Source organism: Leguminivora glycinivorella, chromosome Z, assembly GCF_023078275.1.
Source record: "Leguminivora glycinivorella isolate SPB_JAAS2020 chromosome Z, LegGlyc_1.1, whole genome shotgun sequence".
Classification (NCBI taxonomy): Eukaryota; Metazoa; Arthropoda; class Insecta; order Lepidoptera; family Tortricidae; genus Leguminivora; species Leguminivora glycinivorella.
The window spans coordinates 39,750,017-39,771,858 of NC_062998.1; the positions used below are offsets into that span (position 1 = coordinate 39,750,017).

Here is a 21,842-nt window from a genome sequence, read left to right on the forward strand (position 1 = left end):
TGACAATAAATACTTTAAAAAACTTAAAATGCCGCTTTTTTTTGCTTATCGCATTCATAACAATTTCAATACTCTTTCACGCCCCCTCATGAAATTTCGGTTATTTCAGTAGTAGGTACTTAAGGGTCTATAGGCAATCTAATACAGTACATATGGGTCATACACATGGGCATCATATATGGTACTTTAAAGTTTCGACCTAGGCAAGTACTGTTTATCGCACTAGTGCTACCTCCCTTCGACCGTATTTTAATTAAGTAACCTCCCCTTTGCGGACTTGTATCTACTTTGATGAAATATGTAGTAGGTACTTCTTCTTCTTCTTCTCGTGTCGATGGTTTCCTTTTCTTTTTTATATTAAGCGGGACCAGAAGGTCGCGACGCTTATTGCCCAGTAGGTACTAAATAGTACCTATACATAGACAGATTTGCCCCATTTGTGTAAAAACCGTTCTTATGAGATCTATGAGGCATCAAGGGAACAGGAATAGCCGGGTTTACACAGAGCAAGGCACGTCGCGAGGCAATTTCCTCGCGCGGTAAACGTGCTAGGTATGTAGACGTGCTTCTTCTTCTGTCGAGGCCTGGCTGGTTGCTAGGCCGAGCAAAACGCATGCACTGCCTCGGCCGATGCACGATACCCGGCTATTGATGAACGAAACTCCACGACGACTTGTGCTTTTCTAAATGCACATGTTCATATGATTTTTGATGAAGTAAGCTAGAAGTTTCGGTTAACAATCAAGATTTCGAATTTGACTTGACTTGTATCCCAACTTGGCAACGGTACGAACTCGAACTCGGACCTGGAGCTGAAACTGAAGTTAATGATAATAGGTAGGTGCAGGAAGTGCTCTAAGAACAAATTGAATATTTTTTTTATTTCATGTTTATACAAGGAAGTGCTATTTTGAATGGGACTACTAAGAAATATCCATGAAATACCTAATTACCACTTTTTTTCTAGTCAAATTATTGTGAAATGCACTATGGTTTTAAATGGGGTTTGCTAGTTTTTATGAGCCTGAAAAATTTGGAACGGTCAACTTACGTCCTACCTACACGTAGATACACGGAGATTCAAGACCTTTGTAAGACAAATAAAACACACTTAAAAAGCGTTACAAATATTTAAATAAAATGTAAGACATAAATGCAGCCAGTAGCCACCAAGCTCATGCCATAAAGAGTCATTTTATCGAATGCTAATGGGGCATTTTATGTCCATGTAAAAGAATACAATAATCACTCAGTTTAAATCACGTTTAAATTGATATGCATCTCTTGTTTTTGAAGTCGGGAGAATGAAGCGGGACTTTTGAGTTGACATTAATCCCGCCCAGACGGCAGCACTGGCGCAGTCACGTGACTCAGCTTCAGCCGCCATATTGCATTAGTGCGATAGTGAGAGCATTCTGCCGTCAGTAATATTTAATTATTAAAAATTGTCTTTTACAATTAAATAGTGGAGCATACATGTGAAATTTACCTCAAAACGTATTAAAATACATTTTAATTCATCTCGCTTCGTTACATATTGTTTGCAAACGGTCAGTTCAAAGAAGAAAATTGTTCTGGGTTTCCACCATTGAAGTAACCAAGTGGTGAACGAGTATCAGGAAAGGTCCGAAGAAGCGTACCGAAGGCTGTGCTAGGTAAAGTACTTAAAAAATTATAAGTATATTAATGCCAGAAAAGTACGTTTTTTTGTGTCATTAATAGTTAATTATTTACCGGCATTGATTGTTTACGTTAGTTATCGTAAAGAAATGTTTGTTCTTATTCGAATAGTTACATTATTTTCACAATTTAGTCGGCTTTTTTGATAAGCAATTATTTTGATATAGTGTTGCATTTTCTGTTTATGAGGAAAGTGTACGTTTTGTATGTAGGTAATGTAAGTTTTTGATTTTGGAGCGAAATTCGCCGATTGCATGTGTACGTTATTTATTTTGTTAATACATCAACATGCTGAATGCTAAAACTGTGTACTAATATTACGATTTAGTTTAATATTATGACCTTTAAAATCATAGTACATTATGTACACGTAGCTAGCTGTACGGAGTTGTACCATGGAACCGCCATTTTGATTGCTAGCGCCTTGCCAGGGGGGAGAGGGGCGGCGGGAGGGGGCGGTGTACACTAAAAAAAATGTGACGCTCATTCAGTTGGAATCAGTTCTGAACATCATGAGGATAATAAACCTAACCTTATACATTGTTTGTGTTTTGACAGGTACTGTCACATGGAATGTAGCTTTATCTCAATATGAATGGAGAAGTGAATGGAACCATGGATGAGCCTATGGAGATTGCTCCAGCTTCACCTGTGGACTCACTACACTGTAATAAAATTACCTCTGAAGACTGTAAACATGAGAATAAATCGGAGGATAGTGAGAGTACAGAAATTAATAACCATTTAGAAAATAATGAGAAGGAGGCTGAAGATAAGGAGGTCTCAAGGCCAGATGATGGGGACAACCATCAGGATGAAAGTATGGATCAAACTACAGAGTTAGCACCTACTGAGGAAACTAGTAATAGTGTTAATGAAAATCCTTTGGAAAATAACTGTAGCAATAGTAATGAATCATATCCAGAGTCCTTAAATAGTAATCAGGATAAGACAATATTCATAGAGCAGAAGAAAATGCATTGTGAAGATGAAAAGAGCAAAGACGGAGAGACTGAAAACAATTGTAGTGCAGTCACTGTGAATGATGAGGTGAGTTATTTTTTTCATTATTTCCTAGTTAGGGATCATCCACATATTACGTCACACCAAATTTCAGGTTTTTGGACCCCTCCCCCCTATGTCACGCTTTTTTGTATCCCTTTAACAGGGATTGTCACATTTAGTATGACCCCCCCCCCCCCCCCTCTTACACTGTGACGTAATATATGGATGACGCCTAATACACTGGCTCCCTACTGATTATGTAAATATAATAATTTCAAATAAAAATCAATATCCAAACTACTAAAAAACCACTTGGGTTATGTGTTTATCCTGTTCAAAAGTATGTAATCATTTTTCAACCCTTGACTGAGGTTGTGAAATTTGTTGCATAAACTAAATTTATAACCTATAAAAGGCTTGCTTTATTAGCAATTGCATTAGTTATCCTATTTAAGCACTCAGTTCTGTATTGATAAAAAAACAATGTTAGTAGTATTCTACTAACATTGCCCTAATTTCTATTCTATCCTATTGGATAGAATAGAAATTTGTTGAATGTTGACATGTTTACACCTAATATACCTATAGTAAAAAAGTACTTTTTATGATTTATTTTAATATTGAGTAATAACAAGAGAACTTTTTAAATCCTACATAAATAATTATTTGATTACATAGAACTTAGTTCAAAACAATTTTCCCGGACGGACAGATAGACATGGCGAAACTATAAGTGTTCCTAGTTGACTACAGAACCCTAAAAATCAGACCTTGAACAGAATAAATTAATATGTCTGGCTGCAAATAGTTATTTTAGAAAAGAACTGAATTACTTAATGGTTTTAATAGTTTTATAGTAACTTCTATGCTAGGTCAATTGGTAAAGGCTATGTGAGACTTTTTGGTGTACCTGAAGAAAATAAATGAAAGGTTCAAGCCAATTCCTTTAATTTGTTTAATGACTTACATTATTGGCTTGCATTATTAATGTGAGCCATTAACCAAATTAAAAGAATAAGTTTGACACTTTCATTTATTTTCTTCAGGTACACCAAAAAGTCTCACATAGCTTTACATTGACCTAGCATGGCAGTTATTATGTTCACATTGTTCTTTCACATATACATGTATTAAAGAGTTATTAGAAAACAGCAAGATCTGTGATCTCCACAGCTTGTTGAAAACTAGGGCTCCTCATTTCCGTTCTATACGCCAACCCGTGGGCCGTGTTCTTAGCCGCGCCGGTGCTAAGCGCCCGAACCCGTCAAAGTAGCCGTATAGTGCCGATCGGACGGAGTTCGGCTCCGTTCGGGCTTAGAGTTTACGGGTCTTCCTTAAATATTTTATATTTATTATTTTCATTCTTCGCTTTTATAAAGAACGTGTCACTATATACGTCGACAAGGGATCGGACCTGCGTGATCGGACCTTAATTACCTACACGGACCTAATTACCCGTTCAGAACTGGGCGCAACTCGTGCGGAATTTGTGTAACACGAGTATGGGCCCCCAGCGCTGGGTACACGAAATCCGGACGCAACCGCGTGCCCTTTTGGTAACTACATTAAAACTTCGAATATTAGACATTGAAGTTTCTAGTATTTTATTGTGACTTAATTGTTATTTAGTGCCTTTTTAGGGTTTTTTAATATAGTATAACAATGGCTTTAATTGTATGAAAATATAGTCTCATCTCCAAACCGAATAATACATGCAAAACATTGTATTTTATTGTAGTTTGTTATTTGATATTTCATTATCTTATATTTCGACTTTTCTCGCCACTAATGTTCGTTTTCTGTATCGAACCGGCGCTCTCAAATCGCCGACATATCTATTCAAAAACTATAGCATAGCATTAAAAAATCCAAATTGAAATATTGATAACTTCAAAAGGCGTAAAGGACAATATACCTTAAGGCACTGGTCCCACCGCGAGCTAGTAAGCTATGAGCTATCGGCTATCAAAACGAACAAAAGATAATCACTCCCGTGTAAATAAAAGAGACACGGCGATGTTTATTAGTTACTCGCCCAGCGGTGAGCTATCAAAATCGCCGTGTCTTAGCACGCCTAACGAAGACATTTAACTGTCCGTCGGCGGAAATAATTCGTGTATAGGCGAATTTTAGCATAGTTGTAGGGAATGGTGTTCTAATCCACATACTCAAAGTACTGATGGGTAGGGGAGGAGCTAACGGGTGGAGGGGGGTGTAAAGGTCCCTTTTTTTAGTTTTTCGCGAATAACTCTTAAATTGTGGCACATAGCAAAAAATGTTCTGAAACACAAGTAATCTTCATAAAATTCTCTACAAAAAAGTCTTATACACTTTTTATCTGGGACCAATCGTTCATGAGATATGGAAGGGAAAAGATGGACAATAAAGGAATAAACTCATTTGTTTATGAACAATACGTTTATTCTTATAGAGACGCGGTAGCGTGTCAAGCCAGGTTCAAGTAACAAAAGTAGCAAGCAGCACCGTGTGTAATATTACACGAACCGTTTGGAGCCACATTTGACCCCCTTCTAACTCAAAAACTATTTCACATAAACGTGTTATAATGCAACGTAAAAAGAAACCAACGCGCGTAGTAAAAGTATGAGCTATAAGCGCTCCTTAATAAGCCCGGTACTAGCAGCCCGCCTTAGTGCGTTTTCACATTATGCGATCCGATATCGGATGTCGGAAGGAATTCAAAGGCAAAAATCCAAGACGGCGCCTTAAATGTACGGGATATCGGTCCTACTTCCGATATCGGATCGGATAATGTGAAAACGCACGTAACCCGCGCGCGCGCGCGCAGCCCTTTATAAGCCACCGCGCGGCCGGCGCTCGCTCATCCCAGTCGTCCTCAAAATGTCGACGTAAGACCGCCCCACAAGGATGGGGCGCGACCAGATACAACCCTCACAGCGCCCAGCGCGGAAGGGGCTACTCACACCCCAGCAGGGGTGTTGAACGACATTACAGCAGCGTTCGCTCAGTTTGTCTCGCGCAGCGATCCGATCACATTGTAGCTGACTTGACGAGCAAAGCATCACGACCGCCCGGTATTGCTTTGATGGGATAAATTCATAAATAAAATTCCTAACTATCTTCCGTCTCTACTTCGATGGGAGCGCGGGTTAAGTGCGTTTTCACATTATCCGATCCGATATCGGAAGTAGGACCGATATCCCGTACATTTAAGGCGCCGTCTTGGATTTTTGCCTTTGAAATCCTTCCGACATCCGATATAGGATCGGATAATGTGAAAACGCACTAAGGCGGGCTGCTAGTACCGGGCTTATTGAGGAGCGCTTATAGCTCATACTTTTACTACGCGCGTTGGTTTCTTTTTACGTTGCATTATAACACGTTTATGTGAAATAGTTTTTGAGTTAGAAGGGGGTCAAATGTGGCTCCAAACGGTTCGTGTAATATTACACACGGTTCTGCTTGCTACTTTTGTTACTTGAACCTGGCTTGACACGCTACCGCGTCTCTATAAGAATAAACGTACTGTTCATAAACAAATGAGTTTATTCCTTTATTGTCCATCTTTTCCCTTCCATATCTCATGAACGATTGGTCCCAGATAAAAAGTGTATAAGACTTTTTTGTAGAGAATTTAATGAAGATTACTTGTGTTTCAGAACATTTTTTGCTATGTGCCACAGTTTAAGAGTTATTCGCGAAAAACTAAAAAAAGGGACCTTTACACCCCCCTCCACCCGTTAGCTCCTCCCCTACCCATCAGTACTTTGAGTATGTGGATTAGAACACCATTCCCTACAACTATGCCAAAATTCGCCTATACACGAATTATTTCCCGCGAGATAGGCTTCATTGAGTGTGCTATCTCTTTTATTTGCACGGGAGTGCTTATCTTTTGTTCGTTTTTATAGCCATTAGCTCATAGCTTACTAGCTCGCGATGGGACCAGTGCCTAAGGCCTAACGAGCTTAAAGAACGAGAACTTTTATGCCAATTACGCCCTTTTAAGTCTTGAGCTATCTTGTCTTTTACAATCTTTAATTGAACCTATAGTAGTCGTTCTCTAAGTTTTGCACTTATATTAAAAGTATCACATATAATTAGGTAGTAGTTAAGTTAATAGGATACTAAGCTAAAGGGTTCAAGCAATGTTGGCCTAAACCGTATCTTGAAACCTTTGCAGATAGGTAGCACATTTCATATAACAACTTCATATAACTCAAAGTTAACTGACTAAGACTCACACTAACTTAGACAAGTGGGAAAGAGATAGGACTGTTGCTTCAGAAGTCCATTGATATGTTTGCTTACTGTACGAGTTTACGCTATTTATGACATCCCGCCATTTTACCGACTGGCCGTACTACTAAATCTTCTATATGGACGTTAGGTATCTTGGACAGGGTCTAACATATTATTGCAGGACGTAGGTATTCGGTTAATGATGTGTCATTCCGTCGAAAGCAAAAATCCTGCTCTAGGCTAGGTGTCACTGGATCGCATATGCACCGGATCGATATAGTCGGGGTCAAAATACGTACAATCGGCCACGACTTGCATTCGTATAGTAATCGTAGTTTCTAACTTTGATTTTTAAGTTAAACCAATAAGTTTCGTGTCATGCATTGATTCTATTATTAGAATGAATAATATTAACGTGCTGGTTTATGGGATCCCTCTTTCTTAAAGTGAATTTCCAAGATTAAAGTCGCGCTGACGCTTCGTCACTATGCCGGATAGTAAAAAACTTACAATCAATATCAAGCTTTTACATAATACGAAACATCAATAGTCATCGATTATTGTGTTCGTAACTTCGTATACATCTTCTACTAGCAGGTATATTTCTATAACAGAATACTATAACTTGAAATTTGCTATGAATGTATTATTTTTATCGTTAATGTATGTATAAATACTTTTACTTGACTCAAAAAGTAATTATGAAAGATATAAACAACAACGCGTTAATGCCGCATAATGCACGCCTGCAAACATAAATTAATTTTTCTAACTCACTATCAGTGTACACTTGAGTGCAGTGTTGCATAGTAACCTCCGAGTTGTCCGTATCTAGCGAATGTCGAAAGTAGGTTGTGAAGTTTTGAGGCTTAGGGTCTTTGACCATCGGTTGCACAACATCGGCTCGCGATGGCCCGCGACGGATTTTCATATATTTTCGTAGTAGCGCTTTGTGTAATCAGTTTAATCACGATAAACAATAAATTATACATGAACTTGATGCTTACTTTATTATACTAGAATTACGAGATAAAAAAAAATATTAAAAGAGATCTTAATTTAAAAGTCCGTGATTTCAAATGATAATTATAGATGTTCGTATCACCAAGAAAATGTATCCATTAAGATTTTTAATAAGGTGACAATAACCTGACGAGATAGTCATTACATTTTGCGATATTAGTGTTTGTCCTATTTATAATGAACATCTTGTTATATTGTCTGGCTGATTTCAGACTGCGAAACCGCTCTGAAGGTATAACAATGAGTCAGTTTACCGTCTACGATAGATAAAAGTGTCGTACGTTTCACGTAAACGGCGTCCCGAGACTATCGATATAAACTTAATGTGTAAATTCTTGTATTGAAACTGTACTGAAATATCAACTAAACTGCTTTGTAATGATGGCTTTCCCATATGTGAGAAACGTATTAAAGCGGTACGATTCGGTAAAACAGGTAAACTATACCTACGCACGGTCCAAAGCAACCTACCTATCTAGCTGTGCGAGACAGCACTCGAACTTGCGGTTCGTTTTCAAAGCATAATAACTTGACTGTGAAGTCGTTGCCAGTATATACTGATCCCAATATCTTCGAAAAGAAGCGAAATGAGGGGCCCACTTATATTGGCCCTCCTGTGACAGAAATATGAGCTAACGTTCTGAATAACGGACCTGTTCGGATATACTCTTCGCTCTCGCCCCGCCCTATAGTATTAAATTTAAAAAAAAACAAGACCACGGCGGACGTATTCAGATTTTAAAAATATAATACAATATCAATTTGAATTCAATTCCCTTACGTCCCTCTCGCACCAACTTACGTTGCGTGCCAAACGTATTAAAATAAATTAGTGTTTGATGATTATGTTATTCTGAATAAGCGCCTAGTTTTCATTATGTCTACGTCTTTACAATTGCAAACTTGAAACATAGGCGAAATGTGAGATTATTGTTAAAGTTTCTGTTATTTTTTTGTGGTGTTATTGAACTCTAGTGACCCTATTGTTGTTGGAGATATATTTTTTTAATTATTTAACTCTACCGCTGCCCTTATAACGATTTTTTTATAATTTCGAAAGGAATTGTTGCAGCCTGATATCATGGCATGCTTGAGATTAAAATTTGTTAACTACATTAAAAAAACTGACATTGCCTCTTTTTTAGCGACGTAAAAGGATGCCACAGTCACAGAAGTAATGCCAGCACAGATAGCATGGCGCGATAAATGATATAACATCAGGCCGTCCCTTTCGCACTATTTGTAAGTGCGATAGGGACGGCCAGATGTTTTATCGTTTATCGCGCGACCATGATTGCCTGCCTGTTTTCTAACTTACATTAATTCTCTGTTTCGTTACTGGGAGCAACTATTTATTAACAGTTTTACCGTGTGGTTGGCGCCATCGAACTAATGACGTAATAATAATTACAAATTGTTGTACTAAATGCACCAACACATGGTATGTTTTATTTATTGCAGGAATCTGACGAGGAGATGGACTCTGAAGAGGATTCATCGGAAGAAGGGTCCGAGGTGTCTGCCGTGCCCAGAGCCGAGGACACCGTCAGTATTAATTCAGACTCCGAGCCCGATCGCGGCGATGACTCGTCTCAAGAGAGTCACAGAAATAACAGCAGCGAAATAATTATCTTAGAGAACGACAATGGACCCGACAGCCAGAATAATGGCAACTCCCGCGATTCCGCAGCCGCCGAGGTCCACGAGATTATAAGTGATAATGATAATGACGATTGTGTTGTGACCAATGACGAAAAATCCAATTCAAGTGTTAGTGATAATAGAGTACAGCTGCGACGCAGCAGTAGAGCTATTAAAAGAAAAATTTACATTGACGAGGAAATGGAGAATGGGGGTGACGGGTCTGATATTGAAGAGGTGGTGATGGAAGATCCACTAACTCGTAAATCCAAGCCTATAGTCGTAAACGATACTAAGGCCTTAGTAGCGATGGCAGCAAAGCAATCTAAGACCAGCAATAATCAAAAAAAGGAACCCACTGTCGTGATTATAGATACCAATTCAATCCTTTCTGGAAAGAGTTCGACGCCATCGGCCCCTAAATCGACGGTCTCGTCTATGACGGCGGAGAATTTATATCAAAGTATTGTAGCCCGCGGAACGACTGTTACCCCAGTGAGTAGTAAAACGGCAAGTAGCACTAATACTGTTACTTCCCAAAACTCAAGCCAGACTGCACAACCTAACATACTCCCCTCTCTGACCGACGACATGTTCGTCGTAGAAGCACCTTCATTTATCGTACCTTACGTTTATGAAAAGCCTTCCATAAAGCCATTTAGAGAATTTGTAGACATATTAGGTAAAGAATTAGAGGAACAAAAAGCCAAAGAAGAGCAAGAAAGATTAGAAAAACAAAAACTGGAGAAGGAGAAACGAGAGCAAGAGAAAAAAGAAAAACGGGAGCGAGGTGAAGAAGTAGAAGACTCTGAGGATGAAGAGAAGGAAAAAGATGCTGCCAAGGATGACGCTGAGGAAGACGAGAAGAAAAAGAAGAAGGCTGAGAAAAAAGGTAGGACCCTGTCGTGCTTGGGCTGCTTTACTCATATTTTAGATACCAGTAAATTTTTTTGAAAAAAAAAGCCTTCACAGAGTCTGAATATTTGAATTTCGTGCTATTTTCTACTTACAAACTGGGTGTGCACTATAGCAGGGGGAAATTAGCTAAAATTACGGCATAATTAATGGAAGGTTTTTTTAAATTGAAATATGTACGTTATAGACCAAAGTTATTTTTCATCAACCCTCCCCACTCCTCCCTCCTCTGCGTCACCCCTCTACCCTCCCTTAAAGTGCCGAAAATGCGGTTTTTCTCGATTTCTGACAAAAATGTTGAAGATACAGAAAAAGCGCGTAGGAACGAAGTAATCCTTAATAAATTTACTACAAATCATTCATTAACACTTTGGTTCTAGCACTTATAGTTTACGCGTGATCCGTCACGAAAGTTGGTCCTTTGCGTGAATGTTAAGTTTTCGCCCAAAATGCATACGAAATCGTCGAAATTTGTTTGATATAACTAAAATATTGTAACTCATGACTAAAATAAAATTAAGGGGGAAAAATCACTACCATGGGTGGAATTTCCAATATGTCTTGGAATTCCAGTAACTATTTAAGACGTAATATTTTCACGGTAGTAGTCGCTAGGAGTACCATTGATCTATATAGTGTATCTATGACTGGGGATGAGCTTTTGGTAGCTGTTGGTAGAGCCCTGGAGTATCAATCCAGTAGCCGTGAGTTCAAGTCCCACCCATGGTAGTGATTTTTCCCCCTGAAATTCATTTTCAGTTTATAATATTTTAGTAATATCAAACAGATTTCGTAAGCAATTTGGGAGAAAACTTAACATTCACTAAAGATAATTGCAGTAAAGGACCAACTTTCGTGATGGATCACGCGAAACCTATAAGTGCTAGAACCAAAGTGTCAATGAACGATTTGTAGTAAATTTATCAGGATTACTTTTTTCCTACACGCTTTTTCTGTATCTACAACGGTTTTGTCAGAAATCGCGAAAAACCGCATTTTCGGCTATTTAAGGGGGGGGAAGAGGGGTGACGCAGAGGGGGGAGGGATGGGGAGGGTTGATGAAAAATAACTTCGGCCTGTAATGTACATATCCCAATCAAAAAAAATCTTCCAGTAATTATGCCAACATTTTCATACATAACTTTCCAGAAGCAACGGACTACTAGGACTATGTTACTTGTTTATATTGCTGACTTATTATATTTGTACAGTCAAGAAACACTTTGCAGATTTTAGGGCCCTTAACAGCCTTAACCTTGGTTAGGTTAGTTAACCACTCATTTAGTAAAATATCACAAAGATATTTTTTGAAAAACAGACATGGTGTCTATTGTATAGTTTGTACGCCTTCATGATTTAAGTAATTGACGACAAGGACTCGAATACGGTCATGCCAAAAGTAGGTACGAAGAAAATTGATACTTTGCATAATCATTGTCTATTGCATTTTTCAGAAAGGAGGCGTCGTAAAAATGAAGAAGAAGATGATGTGTCATGGGACGGTGAAAGTTCCACAGATTCAGAAGATGATATTAATAGTGACGAAGAAGATAAAACTGTTGTTATTAAGGATAAAGCTGATTCTATAGAAGAAATTAAGGATGTAACAGAACTAATTACTGATAAGGTTACCACTGGAAAATCTGACAATTATTTTGATTGTTCGCTTGGGAAATTCTTTATAAATATTGGGCTAAACTTTGTGCAGGAATATGTACAAAATGATTTATTGAAGCAGCAAAATCGAAAACTATACAGGGAAAAGAAAGCCGGCCACAGCACGAAGGCGACAGAGTCTTCAATAGCATCCCTTATGAAGAATCTTGAGTTTAGTAAAGAAAATAATGCACCTTATCGGTATCCTCAAATTAAATGTGAATTTTGTAGTTTCAAAACTGAATCCATGTTAGTAATGTCTCATCACTTGGAAACGCCGCACATGAAAAATAATGTATATAAATGTAATTTCTGTGCATTTGAAATTCGAAGTCCTCATGATATTCTTTATCATATGGAGGCGGAGCACAATACGCGGGGGAAGTTGGAGCGAGCGCCGGCCTACCACCAGTGCGCCAACTGCCCCTTCGAGGACAACGGGAAGGGCAAGCTGGCCCGGCATCTCATCCCGTGCGCTAAGAAGTTCAAACCGGAGATCAATCTGGCGCCTCCCGTCGAGTGGGAACCACCGGCCAAAATACCAAAGGTACTTTTTATTCTATTACTGTATGACTATTTGTATTTTAATAGTACATTACATCAGAGGCCGGGAAAATGAGGATTTCCGGCCAAGTGGGTATATACGGATAGGGATACGAGGCCGGGAATCCGTTTTCACGCCGAGGCATGTATAGTGCTTTTCTCAAACATACAATGAAATAAAAAAAAATGCTTTAAAGGACAATATTTTATAAAAAAAAGTTACTTTGCAGGCCTAGGCCTAAAAAATAATATGAAATCCCTTTACAGTCCTCTCGAGTTGTTGCGCCCAAAAAGCGATACTTCCCAGCCCATTTTAAGGAACGTAAAGACAATATTTCATTGCATGTTTGAGAAAACATATTTTGTAGTTTTGAGCTGACAAATCTAAGACGGATGAAACAAAGTTCTAAGTTGGCGTTCCTCCTAATCTGTAGTATATTCTAAATATAGAAATATGTATATTTTTTGTTTGGTTACAGAGAGGTTTAAAATACGTTTGACTCATAGTCGAATACTTAATCGTGTTGTGTATTAGGCGGTAATATAAGTCACATTTTGATTTGATTTTCATAATGTTTCAGATAACAAGAGCTCGGAATAACATGTTGGGGTCGTACCAAGGCGGTTTCGGGCGGCCGCAGCTCGGCAACAACCTGGTGCGCGCGCCCAACATGGGCGGCGTGATGGGCGCGGGCGCGGGCGCAGCGTTCCGCGCGAGGGGCCGCGCGCCGCTCGCCGCGCCGCCGCGCCCCACCATGCTCGGCTCCACCATGATCCGAGGCGTCATGGTGCGCCAACCTACCCCCGCGATGGTACCACTTTGCCTTTGCTTACCTAAATAATAACCAGTTTGATATTGTTAAGACACAGTGTGCATTTTATCACCTTAAGGAGTATATTTCTCAACCTACTTTGAAGTTTTCTATCTTTGACAGGTTTCAAAATTGCCAAAATTTAGACATTCTCATCCCCAATTGGGTTAAATGAGTATACTATTCTACTTGGACTTAGCAATTGGATTTACCTGTGTAAGAAAAAAAACTTCTGAATCTCACCAGTCGTCGACCTATGTCTGTTAGGCTGACCAAAATACTTATTTCATGTGACTGATATATTAGATTCAAATTCGAATATCAACGGGTATAAAAACCGTTCAGTTACTTATTTACATCTCGCGATTCAAATCTTATTGCATAATCAATGCGGCCAGGCAATTCCATTCATCGTTGCTGTCAATACGTACACAAAAAATTTATTCGCCACGATCTCATGACGTTATCGCATTACAAGTTTACATTGCTCTCGGTCTTATTGGTCCGAATAGTCCACACAGTAAAATGCAACTTGTTTCAGAATAACAATAAGAGCGCCATGCTCGGCAAGTCGATGCACCAGCCGTCGATCTCGATCACGCCGCTACCGCGGCAGCCGCAACCGGCGCCCGCGCCCGCGCACACCAAGAGCACCTTCGTCATCTGCGAGATCTGCGACGGCTACATCAAGGACCTGGAGCAGCTCCGCAACCACATGCAGTGGATACACAAAGTCAAAATACACCCCAAAATGATATACAATAGGCCGCCGCTCAATTGCCAAAAGTGTCAATTCAGGTAAATGCATTTTAATTATCACATTATTATTATATATTATTTGTGGCAAAATAAAGTAAATCACTCATGTTTATTAATTCATAACGTTAACATAACGTTGTATATTAAAATAAAGTAGTTTTTTTTCCTGCTTTGGGTTTTACTCCCTGCCAATTTGCACAGGGTGAATTTGCCAATGTCAGTGTTGGCTTGGTGTTACCGTAGTGTTGACTTTAACAAAGTAGTTACTGTTAAACACAAAACACGTTAGATATTATTTGATATATCGATCATCCTGTCAAATACAAGTTTTCGACACAAAGTTGTAAGTCCGTTTTTACAATTATAGACAGGTTAATAAACCTAATTTTGTGATACGATGCATCATGCAACACAATGAAGATTGATGAAGAAGCTATTAATTTTATTGGTGTGGTTATTTTCAGATTTTTCACTGATCAAGGGCTAGAACGGCACCTGCTGGGGTCGCACGGGCTCGTGACGAGCTCCATGCAGGAGGCGGCCAACAAGGGCAAGGACGCCGGCCGGTGTCCTGTCTGTGGCAGGGTCAGTTCTCACACTTCTTCTATTAGCTCATTCAATTAGAACATGGATGTAAATATGATTACTCTAACGAGTTTCATATTTTTATTCATCAATGAAGTTGAAGATTTTACGGTTGCTCAGAATCATCAGGGACATGAAGAGCAGATAAAAGTTTTGTATCAATCTCAAAGCTCGCGCTTTCTTAATTGTACAAGATTTTGTCACGAGAGTACTGCAGTAAACCCATATTTTCAACCATAAAGTAACTTATGAGTTTATTGGCAATTTTTTGACTGTGATCAAGGCAGTTAGTTTACAGAGTCCACCGCGAAAATTGAAATGTCGTTATCCTTTGATATCTATTGCTGACACATTAAAATATGTTAAGAGAGGTAAATAAAGATAAAACATTTCGCTTTGCCTATTTTACAGTAGGTGCTCTACGCAGACTTTTGCGATATATGCGCGCCATTAATAACACCGTGCATTAGCATGGGATGTGCCAGTGCTCTAATCTCCCTTGAATGATGTCCTAACTGACCTCGTTATTTTTGCAGGTATACCAGTGGAAATTGCTCAACCATGTAGCTAGAGATCATAACCTGACGCTCAAGCCGGCGCACCTATCGTACAAGTGCACAGTGTGCACCGCTACCTTCGGCATGTACAAACAGTTCGAGAACCACGTGTACTCGGCGCACAGCGTGGTGGCCAAGCGCGTGATGGACAAGAGCAAGACGGCCGCGGCGGCCGCGCCCGCCGCCAAGCCCAACGACTCGCTGCTCAAGCCGCTCAAGATCAACGACGAGATCACCATCATACCGCAGCCGGTCAAGGCCTCTACTCCCACGCCGGCGAAGGATAAATAAACAGGTAACTTTTAACAAGTATTTATTATGATATGATAGATTTAGACAACTTCGCTCCTATTTTATACGTTTCTGTGAGCTATCTTTTTAATAATGCTTGTTTTATTTGTGTGTGTGCTTATACTTTTATTTTAACATAATATTTCAATTTTACAGCGCATTGGCCTATAAGAATAAGCTGTAATGCTGTAAAATTTTTCTTGGAATAAATAAAATAAATTATAGACTCTGTAGACTTTATCTAATAAGGATTACAAATGTACAGCTAACAGTGTTGCCGATGGTACCAGCGCGAGTAATTTTTGAGTGGGCCTTGAAACGGTAACGACGTTCCAACTGATCGAGCTCTCTGAGCTATGAGCCATTAATAAATTGTTACGATCTTTTGGCCAAATGCTGGGTCCCGAATTTGACAGTTTTTATTCGATCCAATCATGTCGTTTCCTACTTACCTACATTTCGTCACTACTTTTAAAAAAACTTGTATTTTCGTCTGTCAATGAAAAGAAAATTGTAGTAATATGTATGGAATGCATATAACTTTGAGGAACAGCGTGAGATACGAGATTTTTTAAAAGTAGTGACGATTTATTCTTGTTAGTTTACTGTCGCAAAAGGTGATTACAAAAATGAATTAAATATTGACAAAGGTTCCAGTCCCCATCAGTGACCCTGTTGATGCCACTTCAATGTTAATAAGCCGTTGTGACAGAAATGTATCACCTATTGGGCATTAATATTACACGAGCACTGGTACGTTTGCCTTATATTTGTATAGTACTTACGTATAAATAAATAAAGATTTATATTTATGAAGCTTGGCGAAAGTAATTGTAACATTCGAAAGTATCGATGAAATAATGACAAAATGGCTTATTTCAATATTTTAATAGGTAATTACAGTGCAGTGCTCTCAAATGATATGGTGCAAAGAAGACCGAAAAAAAATATGAGACTAGCTCTTATGTCTCTAAAAATAGGATCGTGTCAGATATTTCTGAGGTCTTCGTCGTGTAACATATTATTCACATATTGCGCACATGGCAATATTTCAACTGTAAATTTAATTAGGGCCACATGCACCCGCTTAACTCAAGGAAATGGTGGGTTAACCTCGGGTTAACCCTCCGTTTTCGGTGGTGACCTTAATGCAGTTGCGTGTATTCCTTGCAAAGACATGTAACTCCGTATAGACGGATAAGGTTTAAGAAAAAAACGTACCTCAAAGCCATAAAGAAAAAGGTACGGTGGCCAAGATGGCGTTACACCTTTGGGGAATGCTCAGCTAGATGGCGCTAATATTAATATTTGACATTTTAACACATATCAAGCTAAGAATATGGGCCAAATTGTCAAAACTGAGGTTCAAAAGTTTTAAGCTTGTGTCGAGAGATGACAGTCTATGCGCTGGGATTACACTTTTTACTTTGACAGTAACTCTCTATAATACTCGATCCTCTTTGACTCCTTGTAATAATGTTAACTGTCATCACAGAGAATCTCCTATAGAGTAGCAATCTTGTATATTTTGTTCGCGATACGAGTCACCAGTGTTTGGGGTGCGAGGAGCGGGCGGGGAATGTGTTAAGCGCGCTGTGATTGGCCGTTTCAAGGACGGCGGGCAGTCGCGCCAGATGAAAAGGGATAGAAGTATGACTGTCCCTCTACTGACGCGTAAGTGGCCAATGTAAGTTGACCTATGCCGGCTCTGAATAAATTATAAATATGACTTATTTGTGGAATGTAATGCCGTCTGTTTTTAAATTTGAGCTTCTTGTTACCTTTCCACACCATTTCACACTACAGGTGGACATATTTAAGGCATCAAAATACCCTTTTCCAATTTTTTTGTGCGAAAAACACGCGCTGCTTTCGGGTCTGTTACTTGGTCGATACTGATCGGGCACGGCGAGCGCCCGCGCTTATATCAGTGCAAATACTAGGAAGGCTGGCGACCGCGAGTCGTCTTGTAATGGATGTCTATATGGGTTGGTCTGTGACTGTCATAATATAAAGTATAAACATTTATCTACCATGCTATGCAATATATTTATCTAAGTAGCAAATGCGAACTATTTACATCCTTATTGTTAACAAGTATGACTTTTCGGCATATGCGAATGTGATTGAGAGTGATCACTGATCACCTTTAACGACTGTAGTCACTGGGTTGAACTCACCGCCGTCATCAGTGATTCAGTATTGAGATAAAAACTTCAATGAACGATAAGGTTCTAAGTTCGTATCGGTCCTCCGGCCGGAAAGCGTTAACATTCTGACCGCTGTGGAACACGAAGTTACTGCTTCCCAGCAAAAAAAAAAAGTGAAAAAATTATGTAATGTAGTGCGAAAAGCTTTTCCTTCGTATTTTCACAGAAACGTACGAACGTGTCATGCTATTTCAGTCAGTGTCAGTACAAGACGGACTGACATTGTCTGAACTCAAATACGAACGTTTCTGGTAAAATACGAAGTAGAATCTTTTCGCACTACATCAGTAGACTACAATCTTTCTTATTTACTGGCTAAGGTAAGGGAAGGTAATCTACTATAAAGGCAGCAGTAGCCTACACACTGTAAAGAGTGCATAGTCGGTCCTCAACTAAGGTCTATATTCTCTCTCTGATGTTGAGCATGGCCATATTCTACGTGTTTTGTAGAAGACTATTTGTTAATTTACACAAATATTTGTTGATGCACAGCGAATGTCTCTTGCTGCGCTATTCTAAACAATTTTGTAAATGTATTATTATGTTAAGTAAATATTTGGTATGTTGTATATATGAATGCATTGTCTCGCTCAACAATCCATACAACGGCTGACTCAATTTGAAATAATACCAAACCGCGGGTCTGGCATGTTAGTGTGATATAACCAATAGCATCGGTGTGTCCTTTTCGCATTTACAGAAAGTGCCCATACACGCGACCGTAATTGCTCGTCTGTAATAATAATAGGCAGAACTAAACGTCATGATCTTCTTTTTTTAAAGATTAAGTAAATACAGAATATTCGTCTATTGTGTACTGGATTCTAATATAATAAAAAAAACACCAAAACGAACGAGATAAAAGTAACCCTTAACAAAATTAGCACACGCTACCAATCTATTTGCTACCATTCAGGTATCAAAGAAAATCGCAATGATGTTTTCTGTGGTCTTTTTTTGTTGCATTAATGCGATGCGATGCTAATGCGAAATCTTGTGAATGATTTGTGTATTTCTACAAGAATCTTGAATATATTATACCATTTATCTACAGAATGATGAAGGTGTGTCTTATTAGTTTTATTAATATCATGGATGTATTGATAGAATACGCAGCTGTCAGTTGTTTGGTTGGCATGAGTTGTACGAGGCGAGTTGACTGAGAGCGCGCTTGTTGCAGGGAGCGCCGGGACGCCGCCAGCTTGCCGCCGCCCGCGCCGCGCACCCCACCTCCGCGCCGCCTGCACGGGACGCCCGACAGTCGACCATTAGTATACATTCCAATTACAACCTACCAATAAAATAGATTTTAAAGTCACTTAAAACAATAACACCACTGATATATAAAAGCAATAAATTAAGAGCATATCGACAAGTAATTTGACATTGTTTGCTTTTTAGGAGTCGAAGATCCTTCGACTTGTAGGTAGCAATGTGTATGTATGTGTTCTTGTATTTGATACTGAAGAAATTTGCACTGCCTAGGCGAAATAAGCCAGTGATATGTTGAACGACTTATACTGTCCGTTTGACAGACTAAGATTTCTTGGCTTAAAATTAATTGTGCCGTATTGTAGCAGACGAGAGCGCAGTTTGGTGACTAAACTGCACGTTAGTGATAAAAAGTTGTTTACGTGACATTAATAAACCTTTGATAAATTGGAATGTATACTAAATGCCTAGAGCATTTTTCAATGTAGGCTCTAAATACCTCAGGATTTTTATCGTCGAAAATAATAGATTTGAAATATATCTTTTGTTACAACATCGTGTTCTATAGTTTCAAATGATGGTTCTGAACATTTGATTTATATATATAATATATATATATTTGTGAGAGGTTGTGTTATACAGTTAAGAGCATAATTGAACCAACACAACATGCATCATTTTGAATCGCTTCTTTAATTTTTTCAGAAAAGGTATTATTTCAATACATTTAGTTTAAAATTTGGATATTACTTCGCGAGTGTAATGAAAAACATTGTGTATATCACGGGCGGCTGAAGGATTACGAACTCGAGTTATTTAAGCCTCTCGTTCGTAATTCTTCACTATCTGCCCTTAATACACAATTTACTATTACAAGTCAGTTTTGTCGCGGTACTTAAGGAGTAATATTCTGTATTTAGCATTTCGACGTAAATTTGATTGTCATCAAATTATTTACATTTTACCAAGGGACAAATATTGACTTAGTTGTGCTCCTATCTGTATGCCTCGATTTTGTATAATTCACTATAAAGTTAGGTAGACGATTTATCTTATCTGATATTAGAATCTTAAAGCACCGAAATTAACGAATTTACGGTTTAGTTGCCGCAGCTGAAAAGGGATCTCCCTGCCAAGCAAGTAATAGTTTAAAAATGGAAGTTGTTTTGCTGGTCAACAGCTTCGCATGAGACATAGTTCACACGGCAGGCCACGTATCGTCGCAACTCACAGAACTGTTCCCAGAAGGCTGCGAAGACTGGTCTTGTAAAGTCTGTGTTAAAGTTAAGGATGCCGTCGTAAGGATAACAAATAGTTACAAGTGTTAGATAATCACTAATAGTATTATTTTAATGCGCCTGATCGTCTAACAACAAACCGCAACTTTTCGGTTTGAAACCAATATAGCATTTTGTATCTAGAGGTTGAATCGTTGCTTCTTTATTTATTATTATAACTTATAAGACCAGTCCGCAGTTTTACTGTAGTATTTATATGTATATATTTAGTGAAAAAATATATAAGTATCTCATTTTAATGAGATGTCTTTTGTCTAGTTTTATATGCAGTGTTACGGATTTATAGCGATTTTATAATTCACGGATATGCACGGGAGAAGGTATAGGTCTACTTCGAAGACGAATTACGAAATACAAATCCATCGTAGCGGGTACGTAACTTTTGTCTAAAACGTATATGGTACAGTCATAATTATAACGAAACATCACAATGCTTATGATTTCATCTTTATGTCACGTAGGCGTGTAACACCCAAACTTGAGCTTTTACTATTTTTAACCGACTTCAAAAAAAGGAGGAGGTTCTCAATTCGACTGAATGTTTTTCGTACATAAGATTCAATGAGTTCATTGAAATTCTTGCAACGAAAATGTTTATGCACGCACCAAATGAAAACCGCACTAATAATAAAGCCTCACGGGAGCACAGCTGCGAATGAAAAATGCTAATATACAAAGCATATTTCATAATTATTTAACAGCGTGAGATTAGTCGATTAGTCTTACGAAGTTCAGTTGGTAAAGTTAATCTTTTGTATTACGTCGTGAAGTTCCTACTTTACAAATAAAGTAAAACACTTTTTCTACTCGTCGACTTTAATCTGTCAATTAGGACACCACAGACTAAACTATAAGTGCTGACTTTTCAGTGTTAGATAGTCTTTGACACTTATAAAAATAGTCAACTATAATATTTCATTACAGTTCACTTTTAGTTAAATGTAATAATTTCAAACAAGTTCTTTACTAATTTAAGATACCTGGCAAATTTTTCTGCATATGAAACACGTTTTTTTTTATCTTTCGCGTTATCGACCAATCAGAGTCGGTTATTACAAACAATTGGTTGCCAGGTAATTCGATGTTGATACAACGGTGAACGACGCTATTAACATTAATTTTAACTTGAATGATGATATTTTTCGTCCATTGATGATAAAGATGATGACTCATAGAAAAAGTGTTGTATACAATAGCGATATAATTAAGCTTTTCACACTCGTACCGTACTATTAGGCCACTCAGCAAGCTTCGTGGCCTAAACATGGTACTCGACTGAAAAGCTTTGTATTATATCACGATTGTATAAAATACTATTTAAAATATCTCATCGCACTGAAAGTCGTGAACACGCGAGGAGGGTACCCTAACTGTTCCTAGTCAATTTTCTCCACAAAGCGGGAAGATGTTGGCAGCGAATTCATGAGATTA

General features: G+C 38.5%; 1 protein-coding gene across 1 annotated transcript; it reads left to right on the forward strand.

Moving 5' to 3' along the window:
- The first annotated feature begins 1,418 nt into the window (after positions 1 to 1,418).
- LOC125241379 (glutamic acid-rich protein) lies at positions 1,419 to 21,311 on the forward strand. Its single transcript, XM_048149837.1, has 9 exons — positions 1,419 to 1,655; positions 2,239 to 2,730; positions 9,394 to 10,465; positions 11,943 to 12,691; positions 13,269 to 13,499; positions 14,041 to 14,297; positions 14,723 to 14,843; positions 15,380 to 15,695; positions 19,082 to 21,311. The coding sequence occupies exons 2-8, from the start codon at positions 2,272 to 2,274 to the stop codon at positions 15,689 to 15,691; spliced, it is 3,201 nt and encodes a 1,066-aa protein (XP_048005794.1). The 5' UTR covers positions 1,419 to 1,655; positions 2,239 to 2,271; the 3' UTR covers positions 15,692 to 15,695; positions 19,082 to 21,311.
- The last annotated feature ends 531 nt before the right edge of the window (positions 21,312 to 21,842 follow it).

Coding starts and splice junctions, on each gene's coding strand:
- LOC125241379 (XM_048149837.1), top strand. CDS start 2,272: ATGAATGGAGAAGTGAATGGAACCATGGATGAGCCTATGGAGATTGCT. Junction 13,500..14,040: donor GCCAACCTACCCCCGCGATG/GTACCACTTTGC, acceptor AACTTGTTTCAG/AATAACAATAAGAGCGCCAT. Junction 14,844..15,379: donor GGTGTCCTGTCTGTGGCAGG/GTCAGTTCTCAC, acceptor TTATTTTTGCAG/GTATACCAGTGGAAATTGCT.